At 59.9% G+C, this 18756-nt stretch overlaps 1 protein-coding gene across 1 annotated transcript; it reads right to left on the bottom strand.

Moving 5' to 3' along the window:
* Window positions 1-4783: 4783 nt before the first annotated feature.
* GTPBP3 (GTP binding protein 3, mitochondrial) lies at window positions 4784-18661 on the bottom strand. The gene is made up of 9 exons (XM_084614667.1): window positions 18402-18661; window positions 17312-17550; window positions 12496-12582; window positions 11882-12084; window positions 10956-11028; window positions 9741-9884; window positions 7944-8109; window positions 6550-6840; window positions 4784-5375 (listed from the first exon to the last, which is right to left on the bottom strand). The coding sequence occupies exons 1-9, from the start codon at window positions 18464-18466 to the stop codon at window positions 5144-5146; spliced, it is 1500 nt and encodes a 499-aa protein (XP_084470793.1). The 5' UTR covers window positions 18467-18661; the 3' UTR covers window positions 4784-5143.
* Window positions 18662-18756: the final 95 nt, after the last annotated feature.

Raw genomic sequence — 18756 nt, 5'->3', positions numbered from 1 at the left:
CATTGAAGCACGTTCCCAGAACTGCTGGGATCAGGATCCACGCCTGACCCAGTGGCCCCCGGCCAGGAATTCTGCACGCTTGGCCTCTGGCCTCGTTCCTGCTCCTGCACCGCTCCAGCCTTGGCCCGGCTGCCAGCTCCAACTGCGCCGTGGAGGGGCTGGTTCCGGAGCCTGGTCTCAGCCCCAGAGGAGCAGGGTGGGGGGGAGAGGGGCACAGATGCTTACCAGAGATAAGAAGCCCCAGGCAGGCAGCCACACACCTGTGCCGCCCACGCCTGCCTTTCCAGCTGCAGGGTGGCAGGAGTGGCAAACAGACAATGCTGGGATCATGGTTGGGGGAGCCAAACTATCTGCTCCCAGGCTGTAGGCCTGTCATAACTGCCTCCCAGGAAAAGGAATCCCCCTCTCCTGCTCCCCGGAGCCAGCTCTGGTGGCCCCACAGAGGGAGACGAATCCAGGGATGGGTGGATAATCCGTGGGAGTTTTGCTGGGTAAACCAATGGCATCTGGCCCCATTTAGGTCAGTTGCTCACTTACAGCAGGCTGCACCCACCTGGGGTCTCTGCTCCCAGTCCCACCTCTGTCTCCCCCTTGGGGATGTTCCCCTTTCAGTCCCCCAGGCGAGGGGTAGCTCCCCCCAGAAGCTGACACAAGAGCTTCCCCTCCCCCCCAGGCTGGAAATCTAGCCCCAAAGCCTTGGTTTGTTGGACAAGGAAAGTGGCCTGAATAAATGGCCTCCCAGGACTTCCCCTGCAGGCCCCATTGGCTCTGTCGCCGCCAGGGAGGAAATGTGACATGGCCGCTGAGGCTGGATGCTAGAGGCCCTGGCCCTCAACTCAAAGCCACTTCCCCTCTAGACCTGAGGCCACCCATGCTGAGCTGGGTTTCAGAAGCCCTCCGCTGGGGCTCAGCCATGAAAGTTAGTTAAGTCTTGGAGCTGCTCCACAAGGGAGTTATCAGGCCCACTTACAGAGGGGTAAACTGAGGCAAAGAGCAGTGGAGTGGCAGAGCTGGAAGTAGAACCCAGGGGTCCTGACTCATGTGCCTCTCACTGCTAGGCTGCACTGTCCCTCCCAGAGCCAGGAACAGAACCCCAGCGTCCTGGCTCCCAGACACCCCCCCATGATTCACTATGTACAAACAGTGCCGCAAAAGTAGGAAACCGAGTGACTGACAAAGCAATTCCTGTTAAATACATTAATTGCGCCTTGCGGCTCAGTTCTGGGCCAGGCTGCATTTCCTAAGGATGCCCCTGAGCCTTGGCAGGATGAGAGGGTTAGTTTACAAACCCGCAGGACACGCTAGAGCCAGCAAGCAGCCGTGTTGTTGCCGGGATATGATTTATGGCTGGACTTTATCTCCCCTTACTAGTGTGTAATCAGTCTCTCCTAACACAGTGTGCTAGATTGTAAACTCCTTTGGGAAGTCCCTGCATCCTCCTGGCCCTCTGCACAGCGCTGAGTGTGTGGTCAGGGTTTTAGATTACATCCTAAAGCCAGTCACAAGCCCTGTTCACAGGAATCACTTACTTTCCCCTGCCACCAAAATGCGGCCACCTCTGGGGGAGAAGGCAGCAGCTTAACAGTGCACAGCAATGCTATGGGAGGACTAAGGGATCATTATGTATCCAGCTGACATTTAGAATTGGGTGGGGAGCAGGATGTAGGAAGGTCAAAGGAACCCCCAGAGCTGACGTTGGGTCAGGACAAGGGGGTTAATGAACAAATGGTTTCATGAGATCCTTCAGGACCTCAGTCTCACACAGCGCCCCCTACCTGCAGGGCAGGGCTGAAGGGAGAGTGTCCCCCCCCGCACTGTGCAGGGACAGTAGGACCAGCACTGGCTGCCAGGGGAGAGCCCCCCCACCCTACTTCCTGCCTTTTCTCTCCCACACAACGGCAAATTGGCCTGAACCCCAATTAGCAGATAAGGTCACAGCCCAGGGGGAGCAGCGACAGGGAACAGAACAGCCCCCCCACCCCTCCAGGAAGGGGTCATTCATCCAACAATGGATTGCTCTCTGGTTACACAAGGCCACAGGGTAGGCGCTTGCCACAGTGGTGGACCTGTCCCACGCCACTGGGACTGAAACAGCTTCCTCCTGGCCTACCGCACGTGGAACCCAGGACCCGCCCCATCCTTCCTCTCCCCGCAGCTTCTGGCCGCACGCTCAGGAGGCGGCGCAGCCCAGGGGACGAGCACCCAAGGGTGACGGCTATCAACAGCCCTGCTACACCCTGGGAAATGCTGCGGCAGCCACATGCACCAGGGCTGGAAAGGCCCCCCGGAAGGCTAGATTGCCAAGTATTGCACCCTAAACCTTGAACTTCCTTGCACCCTAAACTCCCCTCTCCCCGCTCCTGCCAACTAATTGGCGCCCAGCAGGCTCAACCTGGGCCCAACTCACAGCTACACCAAGGCCCTGCTAGGCCCCTCTGGCCGCACAAGGGGGCCTTAAAGCAGGTGGAAACAGCCCCCCGCCACTCCCCCTGTGCACGGACCTCCCTGGCCCCCATGGAGCTGGCATAAGGACTCTGCACCCACCCTGTCCCCAGTCCCAGGGGACAGAGCGGGGCCAGGGGGGAGACACTGTGCTGCACCCTTCCCTGGAGTTATGGGGAGCAGAGTGTAAGTTAGAGCAGCCCCGAGGCTGCTGTGAGTGGCACCAGCCAGGGCCCTGCTCTAGAATAGGGGGTGCACAAAGGTGGCTTAAAGCCAGCCAGACACCCCCACAAATACACACGCTCCAGGAGAAAGTAACAGAGAATCAGGCCTCTGCAGTGGTTTCACCCTGGGCCCTGCTGCTGTGCAGGGGGAGCTCACCCTGCTGCTCCCAGGGCACAGGGCAGCAGCCCCAGGGCTGTCACTCCCGCGCCCGTCCCCAGTACTGCCCAGGACAGGCCTGTAGGGGACTTGGCTCCTGGGTTCTGGTCCCCCCGCCCCACTGGAAGAGCAGGGGGAGAGCTCGTTACTTGGAGGAGCATCAGGAAATCCTCTATAAATAACTGTCAAAACAAGGGCTTCCTCAGTAGGAGGCCAGGAACCCCAGCGGTAATGAGCCCCAGGGGGGAGCTTGGGGCCAGTGAGGCAGAGAAGCCAAAGGCCACACACTGGAAACAGAGCCAGGCTGCCAAGGGGGGGCCGGCACAGGGAGCAGGCTGCAGCAGAGAGTGGGGGGAAGGAGGGCTACTGCAACCAGTGCTCAGCTCTGAACCAGCACCAGGTGGGATCCAGCGAGTTGGGAGCGGGGGGTTAGGACCCCTGGTTTCCATTCCCAGCCTGGCAGTGGAGGGGACGGGCGTTCAGGACCCTTGGTTTCCATTCCCAGCCTGGCAGTGGAGGGGACGGGCGTTCAGGGATACGCACCTGGAACACCCTCAGCCACCTGTAACATCCCAGAAATTGGATGCACCTCTGCCCTCTGCTGGCTGGACTCTGAACTGCTCAGCTGTGTGTCATAGGCCCCGTACAGCTAACAGGGGTTCTCCCTTAGCTCCAGGGGTCGCCACACAGAGGGCCCAGAGTTCAAGTCTTGCAGTAGCCGCCGTGATCCCCGACAGTTGCCCAGACCTGTCCCAAGGCCTCCAGCTGTGACAGTTCAGCCACCCCACAGCCTGCGGGCAGGGCTCCTGGTGCCACGGCCCCATCACCCAGCAGTGCTGCGGGTGCGTTCGCTGAAGGCTACAGCTCTCACCTCCTGCCAGACAGGGCCCCGGCTTTCCCGGCGCTGACTGAGGGGAAGTTCAGGCCAGTTTTTCCCCTTCCAGCTGCTTGAGGGCCTTGTTTACTCTCCTCCTCTGGAAGCAGAGCCGGCTCGCCCAGGTGACCCCTGCTCCGGAGACGCCCCCCCTGGAAGATAGGCAGGGAGGAGCCACCACAGACAGGCTCCCTCACCCCCTTGGCACCCTCCACACTCAGGAGGTGCCCCCAAATATAATCCCCACAAGGGGAAGGGTGCTGCCCCCCACTCCTGGGCAGGTTAGACCCTAGGGTTGCTGCTTTTGCCAGCCCTGCCTGTAGAGAAATGGCCTAACCTTGCTCTGTGGCACCCCCAGCTGGTTAGTCTAGGAACAGCACTGGCAGGCTCCTGGCTCAGCCTGGGCCCCGGCAGCAGGGGAGAAACGTGCATCCATGGCAGGAGCAGAACCTGCATGGCCCCAGAACCATCTCCTGGCGAACCCACTGCGCCAGGGCACCCAACGCCCAGCTGCTCCCTAGCTGCTGAGGTTTGTGACCAGAGCAGGCGGCTCGAGGGGCTGGATGCCTGGGTTCCATTCTTGGCTCTGCCCCAACTCATGGACAAGCCCAGGCAGCTCCAGCACCCCAAGGCGCTACCCACCCCTCACTCCATCAGCAGCGCTAGGCGAAAACCCTCCCAGCACACCCCTCCCCGCTGCCTTGTAGCAGCCAGGCCCTGTACAGCTCCGAGCACACGGCTGGCTCGGAACGGAGAGACTCCCTCCCCCGTGACTCAGTTTCCCCCCTGTAAAGTGCAGCTCCTGGGGCTGGGAGGCTGAATTCATTTGTGTGAGCAAAGTGTTCTCAGACACTGCACTGGCAAAGGATCATTAACCCTCCATGTTGAAGGGAGCACCTCCCCAACCCCAGCCAGCCTCCCCACCCAGCTGGTAAGGCTGTACAGGTATATGCATAGTCCCTTCTCCCCCCCAGCAGGACGATCTCCCCTTGCCTCCCCAGGACCCGATGGTCACAGCGCAATGGAAGGCTGGGCACCTCCTTGGTCCTCATGCTGGCGGGAGGAAAGAACAAATCACAGGGCAGGGAAAGGGACCAGGGGGTTTAATAAACACAACCGGGGGGGCAGACAGCCCCGAGAATCAGGTACAGGTGCGGGAGGGGGCTGTCCTCTGCCTTCTGTGCCCCCAGCACACCCAGCTGTGCCGCTTCCCCTCAGTCCTGACCCCCAGCCTCCTGGGCTCCCCCCGAGACCTCTGCCATTGCCCTTCAGTCCCAATCATCAGCTTCTCCAGCCCCGAGGACAATTGCTGTGGGAGCTAAGCTGAGACTGGCAATTTCCTCGCTGCCGAAGCGGATCGCAGACCCAGCTCCTCCCGCGCCCGGCGTCTCTCAGTTGAAATATCCCCTCGCTCTTCCCACAACGCCGCGCGGGGGCCCCGGCCCCTCACTTCCCAACACAGAAGTCCCTGAAGACGATATCCAGGATCTCCTCGGCGCTGACTCGGCCCGTGATCTTCCCCAGGTGCCTGCGGGCCAGCCGCAGCTCCTCGGCTGCCAGCACCAGATCCAGGGACTTGTAGCCGTGGTACCGGCCCAGCGAGCCAAGGCAGCTGGTGAGGTGGAGGCGATGCCGTGCCTGCGTGAGGCTCGGGGAGCCGGCCAGAGGGTCGCCGCACCTGGCAGATGAAAGGAGGGGTCACACCCGTAGCCCAGCTCACCTAGCTTCTCTTTGGGCTCCTTCGGGCAGGTGGTCACACTGCTGCTCTCTGCCTCACTGTGTGTCATAAAGCCTGTACCGCTCACAGCTGATGGCGATTCTCCTCTAGCTCCTAATCCCGCTGCCACCGGAGCAGAGCCCTAGGGCATCACCAGCCTCAGACACTATGTGCACGGGGCCAGTCTTCCTTTGCTGTGGACTGGCAGCACGGAAACTCCCTGTGGAGGATCCACTCCCATCATCCAAGGTGTTAAGGCACCGTGAATGAGCCAAGGTGCCTTAACAGCTCCATTTCCAACCCTCGCAAAGCCACCCCCCCCACACACTGAGCTGGGACGAGGGCACAGAGCAAGGCTGAGGGCCAGCTTCGCCGGTGGGAACCGCTGGAAATCGGAGGCCTCTCAAACCTCTTGCCAGTTCTATTTGTTCTGGGTGTATTCCACACGTCCAACCCGCTAAGCAGTTCCGTGATCTGAAGGAGGCCGTGCTGTCGACTCTTGGCTGGGGCTTGGGGAGCTGGGCTCTATTCCCACTTCTCCCACTGCCTGCTGAGTGACTGCACGTGCGTCTCGTCACCCTGTGCCTCAGTTTCCCCCCCAGCCTTTATCTATTCTGGCTGGGAGCTCCGTAGGGTAGGGCCTCTCTCTGTGCAGTGCCTGGCACAGTGGGGCCCTGATCGCACCTGTGGCTTCCAGGTGTTACTGGGACACTGATAACAGACAGCCACAGTATGCGTTCGGGCCTTGCCCCCCGCGGGGAATGAGGCCCCGCTGGGCTGCGAGCTGTGTGGACACGGATGGGATGAAGCTCAGCCGCTGGCTCTGAAAGGCTCCGGTGGTCAGAGCTAAGCCAGCAGCTGAGTTAACACCCCAGAGAGTTTGCAGCATCTTCCCCGAATTCCAATGTCAACAGATCCCCTCAGCCCCACTCCCCACCCCAGACAGCGCCCCCTGCTGCCAGGGGGCATCACCGAGTTCTCTGTCACAGCAGTCACCTGGGACAAACCTGGAGCCCAGCCCATGAGATGCCTCCTCACCCCCAAGGCCTGGCCTAGCTTGTCCCACCCACCCCTGCCCCTCATATCACACATGCAACCCCACCCTGCCCCACAATCCCAACCCCTGGGAACTCACATCTGCTCCAGCTGTGTCCCCAGCAGGCTCAGGAGGCTGTCCACGCCCTCTCCGGTCTTGCAGGAGAGCAGGCAGGTGGGGGGCAGTGCCCCCTCCCCACAGGCTCCCAGCAGGGCCCCCCCACACCCCTCCTCCAGCAGGTCAGCCTTGTTCAGGACCAGGATGCAGGGTGCCCGCTGGGCCGGTGGTCCGGGCGGCAGGACGGCTCGCAGGGCATCAGCAAAGCGCCTGGGCTCCGGATCAACGTCCACGGCGGCCAGCACGGCCAGCACCACGTCCGCTCGCTGCAGCCTGCCGGGGAGAAGGGCCACGACACTGGCCACCGAGACACCCCCCCCCCATGCACACCCTGGGAGTGCTGCCCACTGAAGAGGGGGTGCTTGCTCCGAATGGACGGCAAACATGGGGTTAATGGTACCAAGAGGGCACTGAGCATGACTCCAGCCTGCCCCATCTCTGTACCTGCCCCACACCCGGAAAGGGACATGACCCTGCCCCCCCTCACAGCCCCCGTGAGCAGGTCTTGGAATCTGCCCCACAGTCAGTGCCCCCCCACCAGGGAGCCTGAATGCACGGGACAGAGAGAGGCCCAAGCCGCACGCCCTTTGCCAGGGGGCACTGGATGTCTCGGGTGGGGCCGGGATGGGCCTGGCTCACGGGAAGGATCCGTCTGTTTGTTTAGCGCCTGCCTGACACCCCCAGGCCACGGCCAGAGATGGCCAGCCCCATGCATCCGGCCCCCAGGGACCCGCCGGCCCGGGAGAGCCAGCAAGCAGGGGCTTCCCAAGGGGAGGGGTTGTTTGGCAGGCAGCTGGGAGAGGAGCCTGCATCTGGGCTGTGGGTCACTGAGATGTCAGCTCAGCAGAGCAACACGGACCTTACAGCTAACGGGAAATCACTGCAGCTCAACCCTGCTGGCACCCCCCCGTTCCGACCCGCAGCCCCCTGCTCTCCCAGCCCTGCTGGTGCCCCTCAATCCCGACCCACAACCCCTGCTCTCCCAGCCCTGCCAGCACCCCTCAATCCCGACCCACAACCCCCTGCTTTCCCAGCCCTGCCAGTTCCCCTTAATCCTGACGCACAGCCCCCTGCTCTCCCAGCCCCCTGCTATCCCAGCCCTGCCGGCACCCCTAAATCCCGACCCACAGCCATCTGTTCTCCCAGCCCTGCCAGTGCCCCTCAGTCCTGACCTACAGCCCCCTGCCTGCCGGTGCCCCTCAGTCCCAACCTGCAGCCCCCTGTTCTCCCAGCCCTGCCAGTGCCCCTCAGTCCTGACCCGCAGCCCCCCGCTATTCCTGTTTCTCAGAGCAAAGCCGCTGTGAGGCACACGACAGGGCCACGAGGAAAGGCTTCCAGCTGCCTTTTCACCCGCCCTCAGCCAACACCTGCCTCACCTCTCCCGAGCTCGGCTCACACCCTCCCGCTCAACGACGTCCTGGGTCTCCCGCAGCCCGGCCGTGTCACTCAGCACCACGGGGTAACCACCAATGTTCAGCGCCGACTCCACCACGTCCCGCGTCGTCCCCGCAATGGGGGACACGATGGCCGCAGGCCTCTGGCCTAGACAGAGAGAGCGAGGGGAGAGCGGGGCAGTTACGGGGGAGTTCAGGGACCACGCTGGGAACAATCAGTGGGGAGGCCTGATGCTAGGAGTGAGACTGGAAGGAGGAGCCCTCAGCACAGGGGTGCCGCCCCCCCAGACACACCTTCCCTGGCCCCGAGATCTGGCAAGGCCTGGGCCCCCCACCTCTCCCAGGGCCCTCGCCAGGGGCTGCTCTGTGAAGAGTCATCCCATGAAGCCGAAGGATCCCCACCTTGTATGCCCCGAGCCTAGGCCTAGCCTTCCCCTCCCTCAACAGGGCACTCTCTGTACGGCCACCTCCCCCCATGGAGCAGGGGCCAGAGGCATCTTGTGGCCGTCGGGGCCCGTAACTGGCGAGGCCGGGGGCCCAAAGGGACAGCTGCAGACATGTGGGGAGGCCAGACCCAGCATTCCCCCCCCCCCCCCCCCGAGTCTAACCCATACAGGGGGAGCACCCCCACCCCCTGACACCAGTACAAGGCCACTTGGCCACAAGGCCTTCATGCTGTCACCGGGGGGAAGGCGGCCGTGTCACCCCCATGCACCTCCTGGGGCCCTGATGCGCTCGCTGCCAAAGCCAACCCATTCAGTCGGTGCCCAGCAGCCCCTGGTTACACAAAGCTAATGAGCAAGAGACTCCCTGCCCCATGACAGCACCTGGCCCAGCGGGGACTCGTGCTGCCATCTAGTGGGCACTGGGGAGCTTTCCTGCACGTTTCCTAACCCCGGGGAAATCGGGACGGTTTCTCATTAGCAATAACAAGCGACTCACAAGCCCAAATAAGTAGGTGGAGTCCCCACCCCTGGGGCTCGTGCCCTGATCCAGAGCCTCACCCCGACCCTGTCCCATCGCAGCCACTCATCCAGCCACATGCTACCAGCGCAGGCCCCGAGCCTGGAGCGCGCAGGGCCCAATTCGAGCAGCGCCGGGCACCCACAGTGCTGGCTCCAATCAGCAGGAGCTGCAGGGATCAGCACCGCAGAGAATCAGCCCCAGGTGTCTCCGGTTGTGCTGCGCCCTGCCCCCAACAAACCCAAACCCTGGGGCAGCCAAAAATCAGTGGCAGGTTTTAAGGACTTTGGCCCCAGGACCAAATTCTGCACAGGGGTGGGGGGAGCAGCAGAATCAGCCCCCACGGCTTTGGTGTCTGGGGTGCAGAGGCAGGAGGCACCATTGTAGCTCAGCGGCCAGGGCATGTTTTGTGTTGCACTCTGTACCGGATCCACAGAGCGAGGGAGTCTGGCCCAGCCCCCTGTACAGATCCGGCTGTGGAGCCTGGCGCTGTCGGCTCTGGAAGCCCCAGCCCAATCCCTGGCATCGGCCATGACACTATAATGAAGACCCTGGTGCTGGGGCAACTGGCATCCGTGGCACAGATGCTGGCCCAGAGAAGCCAGGACTGAATGGAGAGCGAACTCCCCCCAGCAGCGGGCGGTGGGAAGCTCTCGCAGGTCCTGTACCTGTTGGGTGAATTAAGGGCCCTTGTCCTTGGCTGTCCAGCCAGCGCCTAACCCCACACGGGACTGAACCATCCTCTGGGGTGGGCAAGGCACCGAACAACTGGGGACACCAAGAGCTGTGGATGGAGGTTCGCCTGCCCCGACTCACACAGGAGGTTAAGCAGGCTGCTCTTGCCAGCGTTGGTGGGGCCGGCGATCACCACGTGAACTCCTCCGCGCAGCCGCTCCCCGCGCCGCCCGTCCTGCAGGTGTCCGCTCACCTCCTCCTCCAGCGTCCGCACGGCAGCATCCACTGAGACCGGGGCACCGGGTCAGCACCCCAAGAGCAGGGAGAGGAAGGAACAAAAAAAGCAAAGTGAAATGAAATGAAAACACAGCACAGACGAAGGGACCCCAGCAACGCACTGCGGCCCCAATCCGGCTGTCAGGCCCGCACAGGGGACAGCTGCCTGGGCAGTCTGTTATCATTTCATGCATTACGGTAGCACCTAAAGAAAGACCCCGCCCAAGAGCGGGGCCCCATTGAGCCAGGTAAACCTCGCCAGAGAGCGGGGCCCCCTCCTGCAGACACAATCTCTGCCCCACAAAGCACTCAGTCTGGAGGGACAAAGAGAGGACCGTCACCCCCCCCACACACACACACACAGCATAAATGGAAACGGAGACCCACGGTGGATTAAGTGACTTGCCCCAGGCCACACAGGGAGTCTGTGGCAGAGCTAGGACTTGAACTGGACCAGTCCCAATCCAGTGCCACAACCAGAGCAGCGCTTCAATTGACCACCAGATAGAGGGCTCAGGATTTAGATTTTGGTATGAAATCAAGGGGAGTTCACCAAACTAAACAGGAACTGACAGTATTTTTCAAGAGTTCCAATTAAAACAGGCTCCCTCCCTAGTATTTAAATTCTTTCCCCTGCTGTCATGGAAACTGGGCCACAGCTGCTGTGTGGTGCCCTATGAAACTGACCAGGGACAGGATGAAACTGACCCCTGGCCAGCAGAAGGGTGGGCACCTTTCGCCCCAGTCTGCTCTGTGGCACAGAACAGGGCCATGACTGGATCATGGCACAGCCTGTGTCGAACCAACGAACCAGACAGCAGCAGAGGAAATTCAGATTTCCGAGAAGTCTTTGCAATTTAATGCTCCAGGGTGTCGCAGACAGAGATCTGCAGGGTCCTAGAAGTCACGGCCCCAGGTCACTGCTGTCCGGACCCATGTTGTCATGCACACCAGCCCAACCGAGCAGGGAACGCTGCCATGGCAGCATCTTGCCCCTGCTTCGCCCTAGCACAAGGGACAGCGCAAGGTACAAGGCACGGACGGACACTGACCCTTTAAGGGCAGGCCAGCACCACTCACCTTGAGCCAGCACCCCCTCCTCTAGATTGTCATCTTCGCTGAAGTCGATAAAGGCTTCTACATGGGCCAGAGCCTAAGGGGTGGAAAGGGGGACAGCACATCGCGAATTACAGCCCCGATCCTGCCGTCAAGTCAGACTCCCGCACCCAGGCTGAGCCTCACCTGGCTCCAACGGCAGGATTTGGGGTCTATCTTTGCTCCCCCAGGGCCCCTCCATGTTCAGCAGCGACCAGCAAACCTGAGCTCAACAGCCAGAGCCCAGGGACCCTTCTCCGGCTCCCGCAGGTGTCTTAACCTCCTGGGGTGCAGGGGTCTCTTACACCAGGCCAGCTACTTCAGTGACCCTGTGAAAGCCACTAACGCCTCGCCCTTAGCTAGTACTTCCCTCCTGGGAGCTCAAAGCAGGGTCAGCACTAGGGCTGGGGACATGGACACCAGAGAGAGGACGCCACGCGCCCAAAGCCACCGACGGAAGCGGGGTCAGAGCAGGGAGCGGACTCCCCAGCCCGCTCCTCAGACACCCCACCGGGAAGCCTTTCACATTACCCCTTGCACTGCGGAGTTCTGGCCTCCCAGAAAATGCCCCAGGCGGGCACAGGGTGGGCATGTTCAGATTCAGTGTCTGCGGATGGAGTCCAGTGCTGCCAAACGCAGCCCTTGGGAACATGGGTAATACCGCTTGGTGCAAGAATATTTAACCCCTCTGTGCCCATGGAGCTCAAAGGAGGGCTGATACCAGCACCCCCATTACAGATGGGAAACTGAGGCCCACAGGGATGAAGTGACTCAGCCAGAGTCACACGGAGTCAGGGACAAAGCCAGGAGTCCCCCCTTCCAGCCCATGCCCCTAGCCACGCTGCCTCCCTTTGCTCCCAGCATGGGCATTCAGGCCCCAGGCAGGGTTTGGGGGGGGGGGGGGGCCTTGCCTTGGTGAGCTCCTCACTCCAGCGTTGGTACAGCTGACCCAGCTCCCCCTCCATCTGCCGCAGAGCCTGCCTCCTCTGGGCCTCTGTCTCGGCGTGGATCAGGTCCCCCAGGCCCTCCACCTCGGTCAGGCCCAGCTTGCCGTTCTGGAAAGCTCGCTTGGTGAACTCGCCGGGGTCGGCTGGGCGCAGGCCGGGCAGGCGCCCTAGAGAAACCGCACGCAGCAAACCTGAGCGGGGGCCCCCCCAGGGCATCGCTCCTCATGCAGTCAGGCAGGGCTGGGCAAGCTGCCCCAGTTCTAGGAGACAAGAGCTCCCCAGCAGGGGAATCAGTGCCCACGGGGGCCATATTCTGGGGCCATGCAGGACCCCTGCCCAGCCCCCACTGTCAGTCACAGGCTCCAGGCTGCTCTACCTTATACTCGGGGTACCAAGATACACAGAACAGCCGCAGCACGCTCCGGCCATGCCCCCGATCTGCCCCCGATGCCTGGGTGAGGGTCCCAACGCCAGCTCAACCCAGCCAGGGCTTGCCAGGGGCCGTTTCTCCCCCTCCAAGGCCCAGAACGCAACAGGAACAGAGTGACTGAGAATCCAGGACGGAGAGAGACACTTACCCAAGGCCTGGAGCACGCCGCCCACCACTGCCGGCCCCCCGTGGACGTGCAGCTCGGAGCAGTCCTCCCCGGTGAAACTGTGGGGCCCTGCAGAGCACAGAGCCCATCAGAGACCGCGCTCCCCGGGGACAGGGGTAGGGCATTAGCAACCACTCTGTCACGCGGAGGGTGGTGAAGCCCTGGCATGGGTCCCCTGGGGAGGGGGTGGAATCTCCAGCCTAAGAGGTTTTTAAGGCCTGGCTTGACAAAGCCCTGGCTGGGGTGGTTTAGCTGGGGCTGGTCCTGCTCTGAGCAGGGGGTTGGACTAGAGGACCTCCTGAGGTCTCTTCCAACCCTGATCTTCTCTGATTCTCTAACAAGTGGCCCTTGGACAGCAGGGGAGAGGAGGAGCCACCCAAAAGGGGGGGGGGCAAGGGATGAAACATTAAAGAAACTCTTTCTGTCTCTGTGCTGGTGCTGTCAGGACGGGACACAGGCCCATCAGCTGGCATGAGGACGACGGGCTCACGTGCTGCCAGGAAGGGACAGACAGCTGAGACTAAGGACAGCAGAAGGAAGAATCAAAAGCTCCATCTGCAGAAAAGAACCAGACAGTGACTAGGGATGGAGAGGGAGGAGGCCTCTCCTGAACGGTGCCTTCACATGGAGCCTCATCTACAGATCGCTTCCCCCCACCCCTAAAAGGCAGCCACCTCTGGCTGGAGCACAGCAGCTTGCCTGACAGTGCCCAGCGATGGTCTGCAAGAGTTCAGCAGGGAGCAAAGACGACTCCTCTGGCCAGGGCCTCAGAACAGAGTTAACGGCCCTGCTCTTGCAAAATGCGCCAGGGGTATCCCAAGTGCTTCGGGTCTGAGCTTGAGGGGCCAGAGAGCCAAGGGCCCCATGCTGAGGCACTGGAGTCTGTACTGGCAAAGGGAAGAGTCACCCACACCGTTCCCTGGTTCCACCCCTGAGGCAAGCAACCAGCCCAACCCTGCCTGGCTTCCTAGCGCAGAGATTATCCCAGCCCCCGGAAATCCAGCGTGTGTGCCATGCAGGCTCAGCAGCATGGTGCTGTCCCCCTCGGGACGACGGTCTATGGCTGCAGAGGTTGAGCTAAGGCGCCCGAGTTCGTTAGCTCAGACAATACAGACTGGTTTCAGAGTAGCAGCCGTGTTAGTCTGTATTCGCAAAAAGAACAGGAGGACTTGTGGCACCTTAGAGACTAACACATTCATTTGAACATAAGCTTTTGTGAGCTACAGCTCACTTCACTGGATGTATTCAGTGGAAAATACAGTGGGGAGATTTATATATAGAGAGAACATGAAACAATGGGTGTTACCATACACACTGTAACCAGAGTGATCACTTAAGGTGAGCTATTACCAGGAGGAGAGTGGGGTGGGGGGAACCTTTTGTAGTGATAATCAAGGTGGGCCAGGAACAGTGCGGGGGGGGGGGGGGAATAAACATGGGGAAATAGTTTTACTTTGTGTAATGACCCATCGAATCCCAGTCTCTATTTAAGCTTAAGTTAATTGTATCCAGTTTGCAAATTAATTCCAATTCAGCAGTGTCTCGTTGGAGTCTGTTTGTGAAGTTTTTTTACTGAAGTATTGCAACTTTTAGGTCTGTAATCGAGTGAGCAAAGAGATTGAAGTGTTCTCCGACCGGTTTTTGAATGTTATAATTCTTGACGTCTGATTTGTGTCCATTTATTCTTTTACGTAGAGACTGTCCAGTTTGACCAATGTACATGGCAGAGGGGCATTGCTGGCACATGATGGCATAGATCACATTGGTGGATGTGCAGGTGAACGAGCCTCTGATAGTGTGCCTGGTGTGATTAGGCCCTGTGATGGTGTCCCCTGAATAGATATGTGGACACAGTTGGCAACGGGCTTTGTTGCAACCACTGGGTTAGTGGTTCTGTTGTGAGGTGTGTGGTTGCTGGTGAGTATTTGCTTCAGGTTGGGGGGCTGTCTGTAAGCAAGGACTCGCCTGTCTCCCAAGATCTGTGAGAGTGATGGGTCATCCTTCAGGATAGGTTGTAGATTCTTGATGATGCGTTGGAGAGGTTTTAGTTGGGGGCTGAAGGTGATGGCTAGTGGCGTTCTGTTCTTTTCTTTGTTGGGCCTGTCCTGTAGTAGGTGACTTCTGGGTACTCTTCTGGCTCTGTCAATCTGTTTCTTCACTTCCGCAGGTGGGTACTGTAGTTGTAAGAACACTTGATAGAGATCTTGTAGGTGTTTGTCTCTGTCTGAGGGGTTGGAGCAAATGCGGTTGTATCGTAGAGCTTGGCTGTAGACAATGGATCGTGTGGTGTGGTCTGGATGAAAGCTGGAGGCATGTAGGTAGGAATAGTGGTCAGTAGGTTTCCGGTATAGGGTGGTGTTTATGTGACCATCGCTTATTAGCACCGTAGTGTCCAGGAAGTGGATCTCTTGTGTGGACTGGTCCAGGCTGAGGTTGATGGTGGGATGGAAATTGTTGAAATCATGGTGGAATTCCTCAAGGGCTTCTTTTCCATGGGTCCAGATGCTGAAGATGTCATCAATATAGCGCAAGTAGAGTATGGGTGTTAGGGGACGAGAGCTGAGGAAGCGTTGTTCGAAATCAGCCATAAAAATGTTGGCATACTGTGGGGCCCTGCGGGTACCCATAGCAGTGCCGCTGATTTGAACGTATACATTGTCCCCGAACGTGAAATAGTTATGGGTCATATATGCCATCATGTGCCAGCAATGCCCCTCTGCCATGTACATTGGTCAAACTGGACAGTAAAAGAATAAATGGACACAAATCAGACGTCAAGAATTATAACATTCAAAAACCAGTTGGAGAAAACTTCAATCAATTTGGTCACTCGATTACAGACCTAAAAGTTGCAATTCTTTAACAAAAAAACTTCAAAAACAGACTCCAACAAGAGACTGCTGAATTGGAATTAATTTGCAAACTGGATACAATTAACTTAGGCTTAAATAGAGACTGGGAGTGGATGGGTCATTACACAAAGTAAAACTATTTCCCCATGTTTATTCTCCCCCGCACTGTTCCTCAGATGTTCTTGTCAACTGCTGGAAATGGCCCACCTTGATTATCACTACAAAAGGTTTCCCCCCCGGGCCCGCTCTCCTGCGGGTAATAGCTCACCTGAAGTGAGCTGTAGCTCATGAAAGCTTATGCTCAAATAAATTTGTTAGTTTCTAAGGTGCCACAAGTCCTCCTTTTCTTTTTGACAACAGAGACTGGTGCTTGTTTAGCTCAAGAAGTCCCGGGTTCAGTCCCTGCAGCTGCTGCCCCAGCGGCATCACATGGGAGGGCGGCCACTGAAAGGGGACCCATGGCCAACCCCACAGAGGGGATCGGCTCGTTGGTAATTATGGTATCAGTGGCAGCCATCCCCAGCCCTCTGATTGCCAAGGAGGTCAAGCCCTGCATGGACTTTACCCGGACTTAGCCGCAGGAAAGAAAGGCTTCCTGCAGCTGGGACTATCTCAACCCTTCAGCATTTGACAAAGAACCACTCACGCCTGCTAGGAAACCCTCAGACAACATCCTCTTTGGAATTCTGCCCGGGTGTCGTGTGCTTTCTGGGAGGCTCCGCTCTATAACCCCACAGGCCACCTGCACCAGGTGTTTACTCCCCACCGAGCTGCAATAATACAGCAGCCTCGTGGGACTGGGTGGGGAACAGACGAGGGAGCAAAGATCCTGTTTTCAGACCAAAGTACTTAATAATAGGAAAGCTGGGGGGGGGGGGAGTGGGTACAGCGAATAGGCCGGAGCATGCAATCCTGTTTGTAAATGCCATAAGAAACCCATATCCTCTTTGGAGCATCATGGAAGCACCAAAAATAGAGCCGGGATCTTCCTACTCCACAAGCTCTTGAGCTAAAGGAAAACTCCCCATTAGCTGTTCTCGGTATAGGGCTTATGATGCATAGAGCTAAGCAGTTCCGATTCCATCGCGCGCACACAGGGCAAGACGCCACCAGAGTTGAGAGAGAGGTTGCAGATTTATCAGAAAAATGGAAAACCCATCTCACCTGCCACATCTCACAGGCCAGCAAAGGGTGCGAGGCTGCAGGGTGAACATACCCTCCCAGGACTAGCGCGGCCCTGGTGCAGGACAGGCCGGGGGGGCAATGCCTGCTCTGGTATCTAGTGTCTGCACAAAGCCAGGCAGGAAGGGAGGTGCTACCCCACTGCCAAGTGCTACTAGCCTCCATTTCAGGCCTGATCCTGGAATCTCTCTGCTTGCAGAACCCCAGACAAGGTCAGTGCAAGATCCGCTGGGAGGGTCAAGCCCAGGATGTCATTTGGCAGGAGCTCACTCTTGGGGGAGCGACCAGGAGGGCGGGGACAGTTCTTTAATGACCAGGAGAACACAACTGGGAATCCACCTGGTAGTGGGGGCTGGGAAGGAGGAGAGATCCCTGTGGGAGAGAGGGGCTGTGAATACACAGGCATGTGCCTACAGGGGCTGGGCTGGACACCTTGCTGCAGGTTAATGCTGGGAACTGCAGACAGGGGCGAGCAAGCGATCCGATCTAGAAGGGGCTGCAGGAGCACACGCAGCCTGCGCAGGCAAAGCTGACCAGCGGCAGGTGTCCATTTTGGGGGAGCTCCCACCAATGAGCAGTTTCCATCCAGCTACTGAAGGCAGTAAGAGCCAAAGCAACTGTTATGGTTTGCAGCACAGAATCAATATCCCCCAGTGTCTACACTCCCCATGTGAAGCCGAGGTGGGAACTGCCCAACAGACCTCCAGGGTGCAAGGGCCGGGCACCGCGGCCCTACAGAGTCTGCTGCAGCCTTCAGCTCTAACCTGGGAACCAGATGACCAGGCCCCTGTCCAGAGTCTCCGCGGAGCTGGGATCATGGATCCTCCGCAAGGCGACAGCTCTAGGCCGGGGTAACTCCTGCTGTCCAGTTAGACTCCGCAGGGCTGCCCCGCTGGCGGGGCCGCTGGTCCGGACCACAGCCACGCCGCATTTCCCATGGCCCGAAGACAAGGCGAAGATGGTGTCTCTCTTCCCCGCAGGGCAGTGGAGCCACTTGACAGCCCTGAAAGCAACCAGAGACAAAGCCCAGAAGTGAGACTGCCCCGAGCGACGGGCACAGGGGCAAGAGAGTCCCAACACCCACATCTGCTCAGTAACCCACGGCTGGATACAGCAGCAAAGAGCCTCTCCTACCCCACGAGCAGCACCATGCCATGGGCCAGGTGCATTGTGGGGTGATCTTAGCACCTTCCGCTGAAGCACCTGGTACCAGCAGCTGCCAGCAGACTCAATGCACCACGGCCAGACCCAGCGCCCTCATGCCGACGCTCCCCACCCCTGCCCTGTCATGCAAGAGGCTGGGATCTTCGCTCAGGTTGGTTCCAACCATCCCATCCAATCCCCCTAGGCTGCAGCAAGGGCTCCTGCCAGGCCAGGGGAAACCGTCGCGGATGCACAAACTGCTCCACCTGGGCAAGCAGATGCCCAGGCACGAGCAAAGGGACTTGTTGCTGTTTACTCAGCCAGAGCCAGCGGGGAAATGTCAGGGACTGCAGGCAGGCCCGTGTGCGCCCGTGTATCCGAACCCAGCTGGGACGGGACTGCACGCCCCCCCGACTCACAGACGGCAGCCACCCGGGGCCCCGCAGTTAGGGGGCGGCCCCGGCCAGGTCCGCAGAGAGAATCCCCATTAGCGGTTTGCCGCACGGGGTCTCTGACACAGCTGAGCAGTTCAGATCCCGGCTACTGGCGGCCCGTGGGCCACAGGCTCCAGACCCCACGGCACGGCAGGGACCCCAGCGATGAGGCAGAGGCCCCTGGCTCCAGGTCACGCAGCCAGGGGCAAGCCAGGGCAACGGCAGCCGATGCCACCGGCGGCGGCTGCGCCCCAGAGGCTGACCCCCCCCCCCGCACCTGAGCGCAGCGCCGGACACGGGGTTCAGCGCCGCAAGTAGCTTCCTCCACGTGCCAGGCCACATGGCCCCCCCGGCAGGGCGCAGCCACAGGGGGAGGGACGTGAGCGAGCCCCCGCCCCCAGCGGCGCCCCCTCCATCCGCCCGACCCGCGGGGGGCAGCCGGCACCGCGCCCCGGGGCTCCTGCTCCCGGAGCAAGCGCCGGGAAGCTGCAGAACCCCCGGGCCGGCCTCTGCCAGCACCTGCCGACGCGCTCGGCAGCCTCCAAGTGTGGGCAAGAGGCCCCGCCTCGGCTGCACACGGATTGGTCAAGACCCAAGAAAGGGGCGGGCCGAGGCTAAGTACCGCCTCCTGG

This window comes from Lepidochelys olivacea (genome assembly GCF_965140295.1).
Source record: "Lepidochelys olivacea isolate rLepOli2 genome assembly, chromosome: 25".
In the NCBI taxonomy this organism is placed as follows: domain Eukaryota; kingdom Metazoa; phylum Chordata; order Testudines; family Cheloniidae; genus Lepidochelys; species Lepidochelys olivacea.
This window is presented reverse-complemented; position numbering and strand designations above follow the sequence as displayed.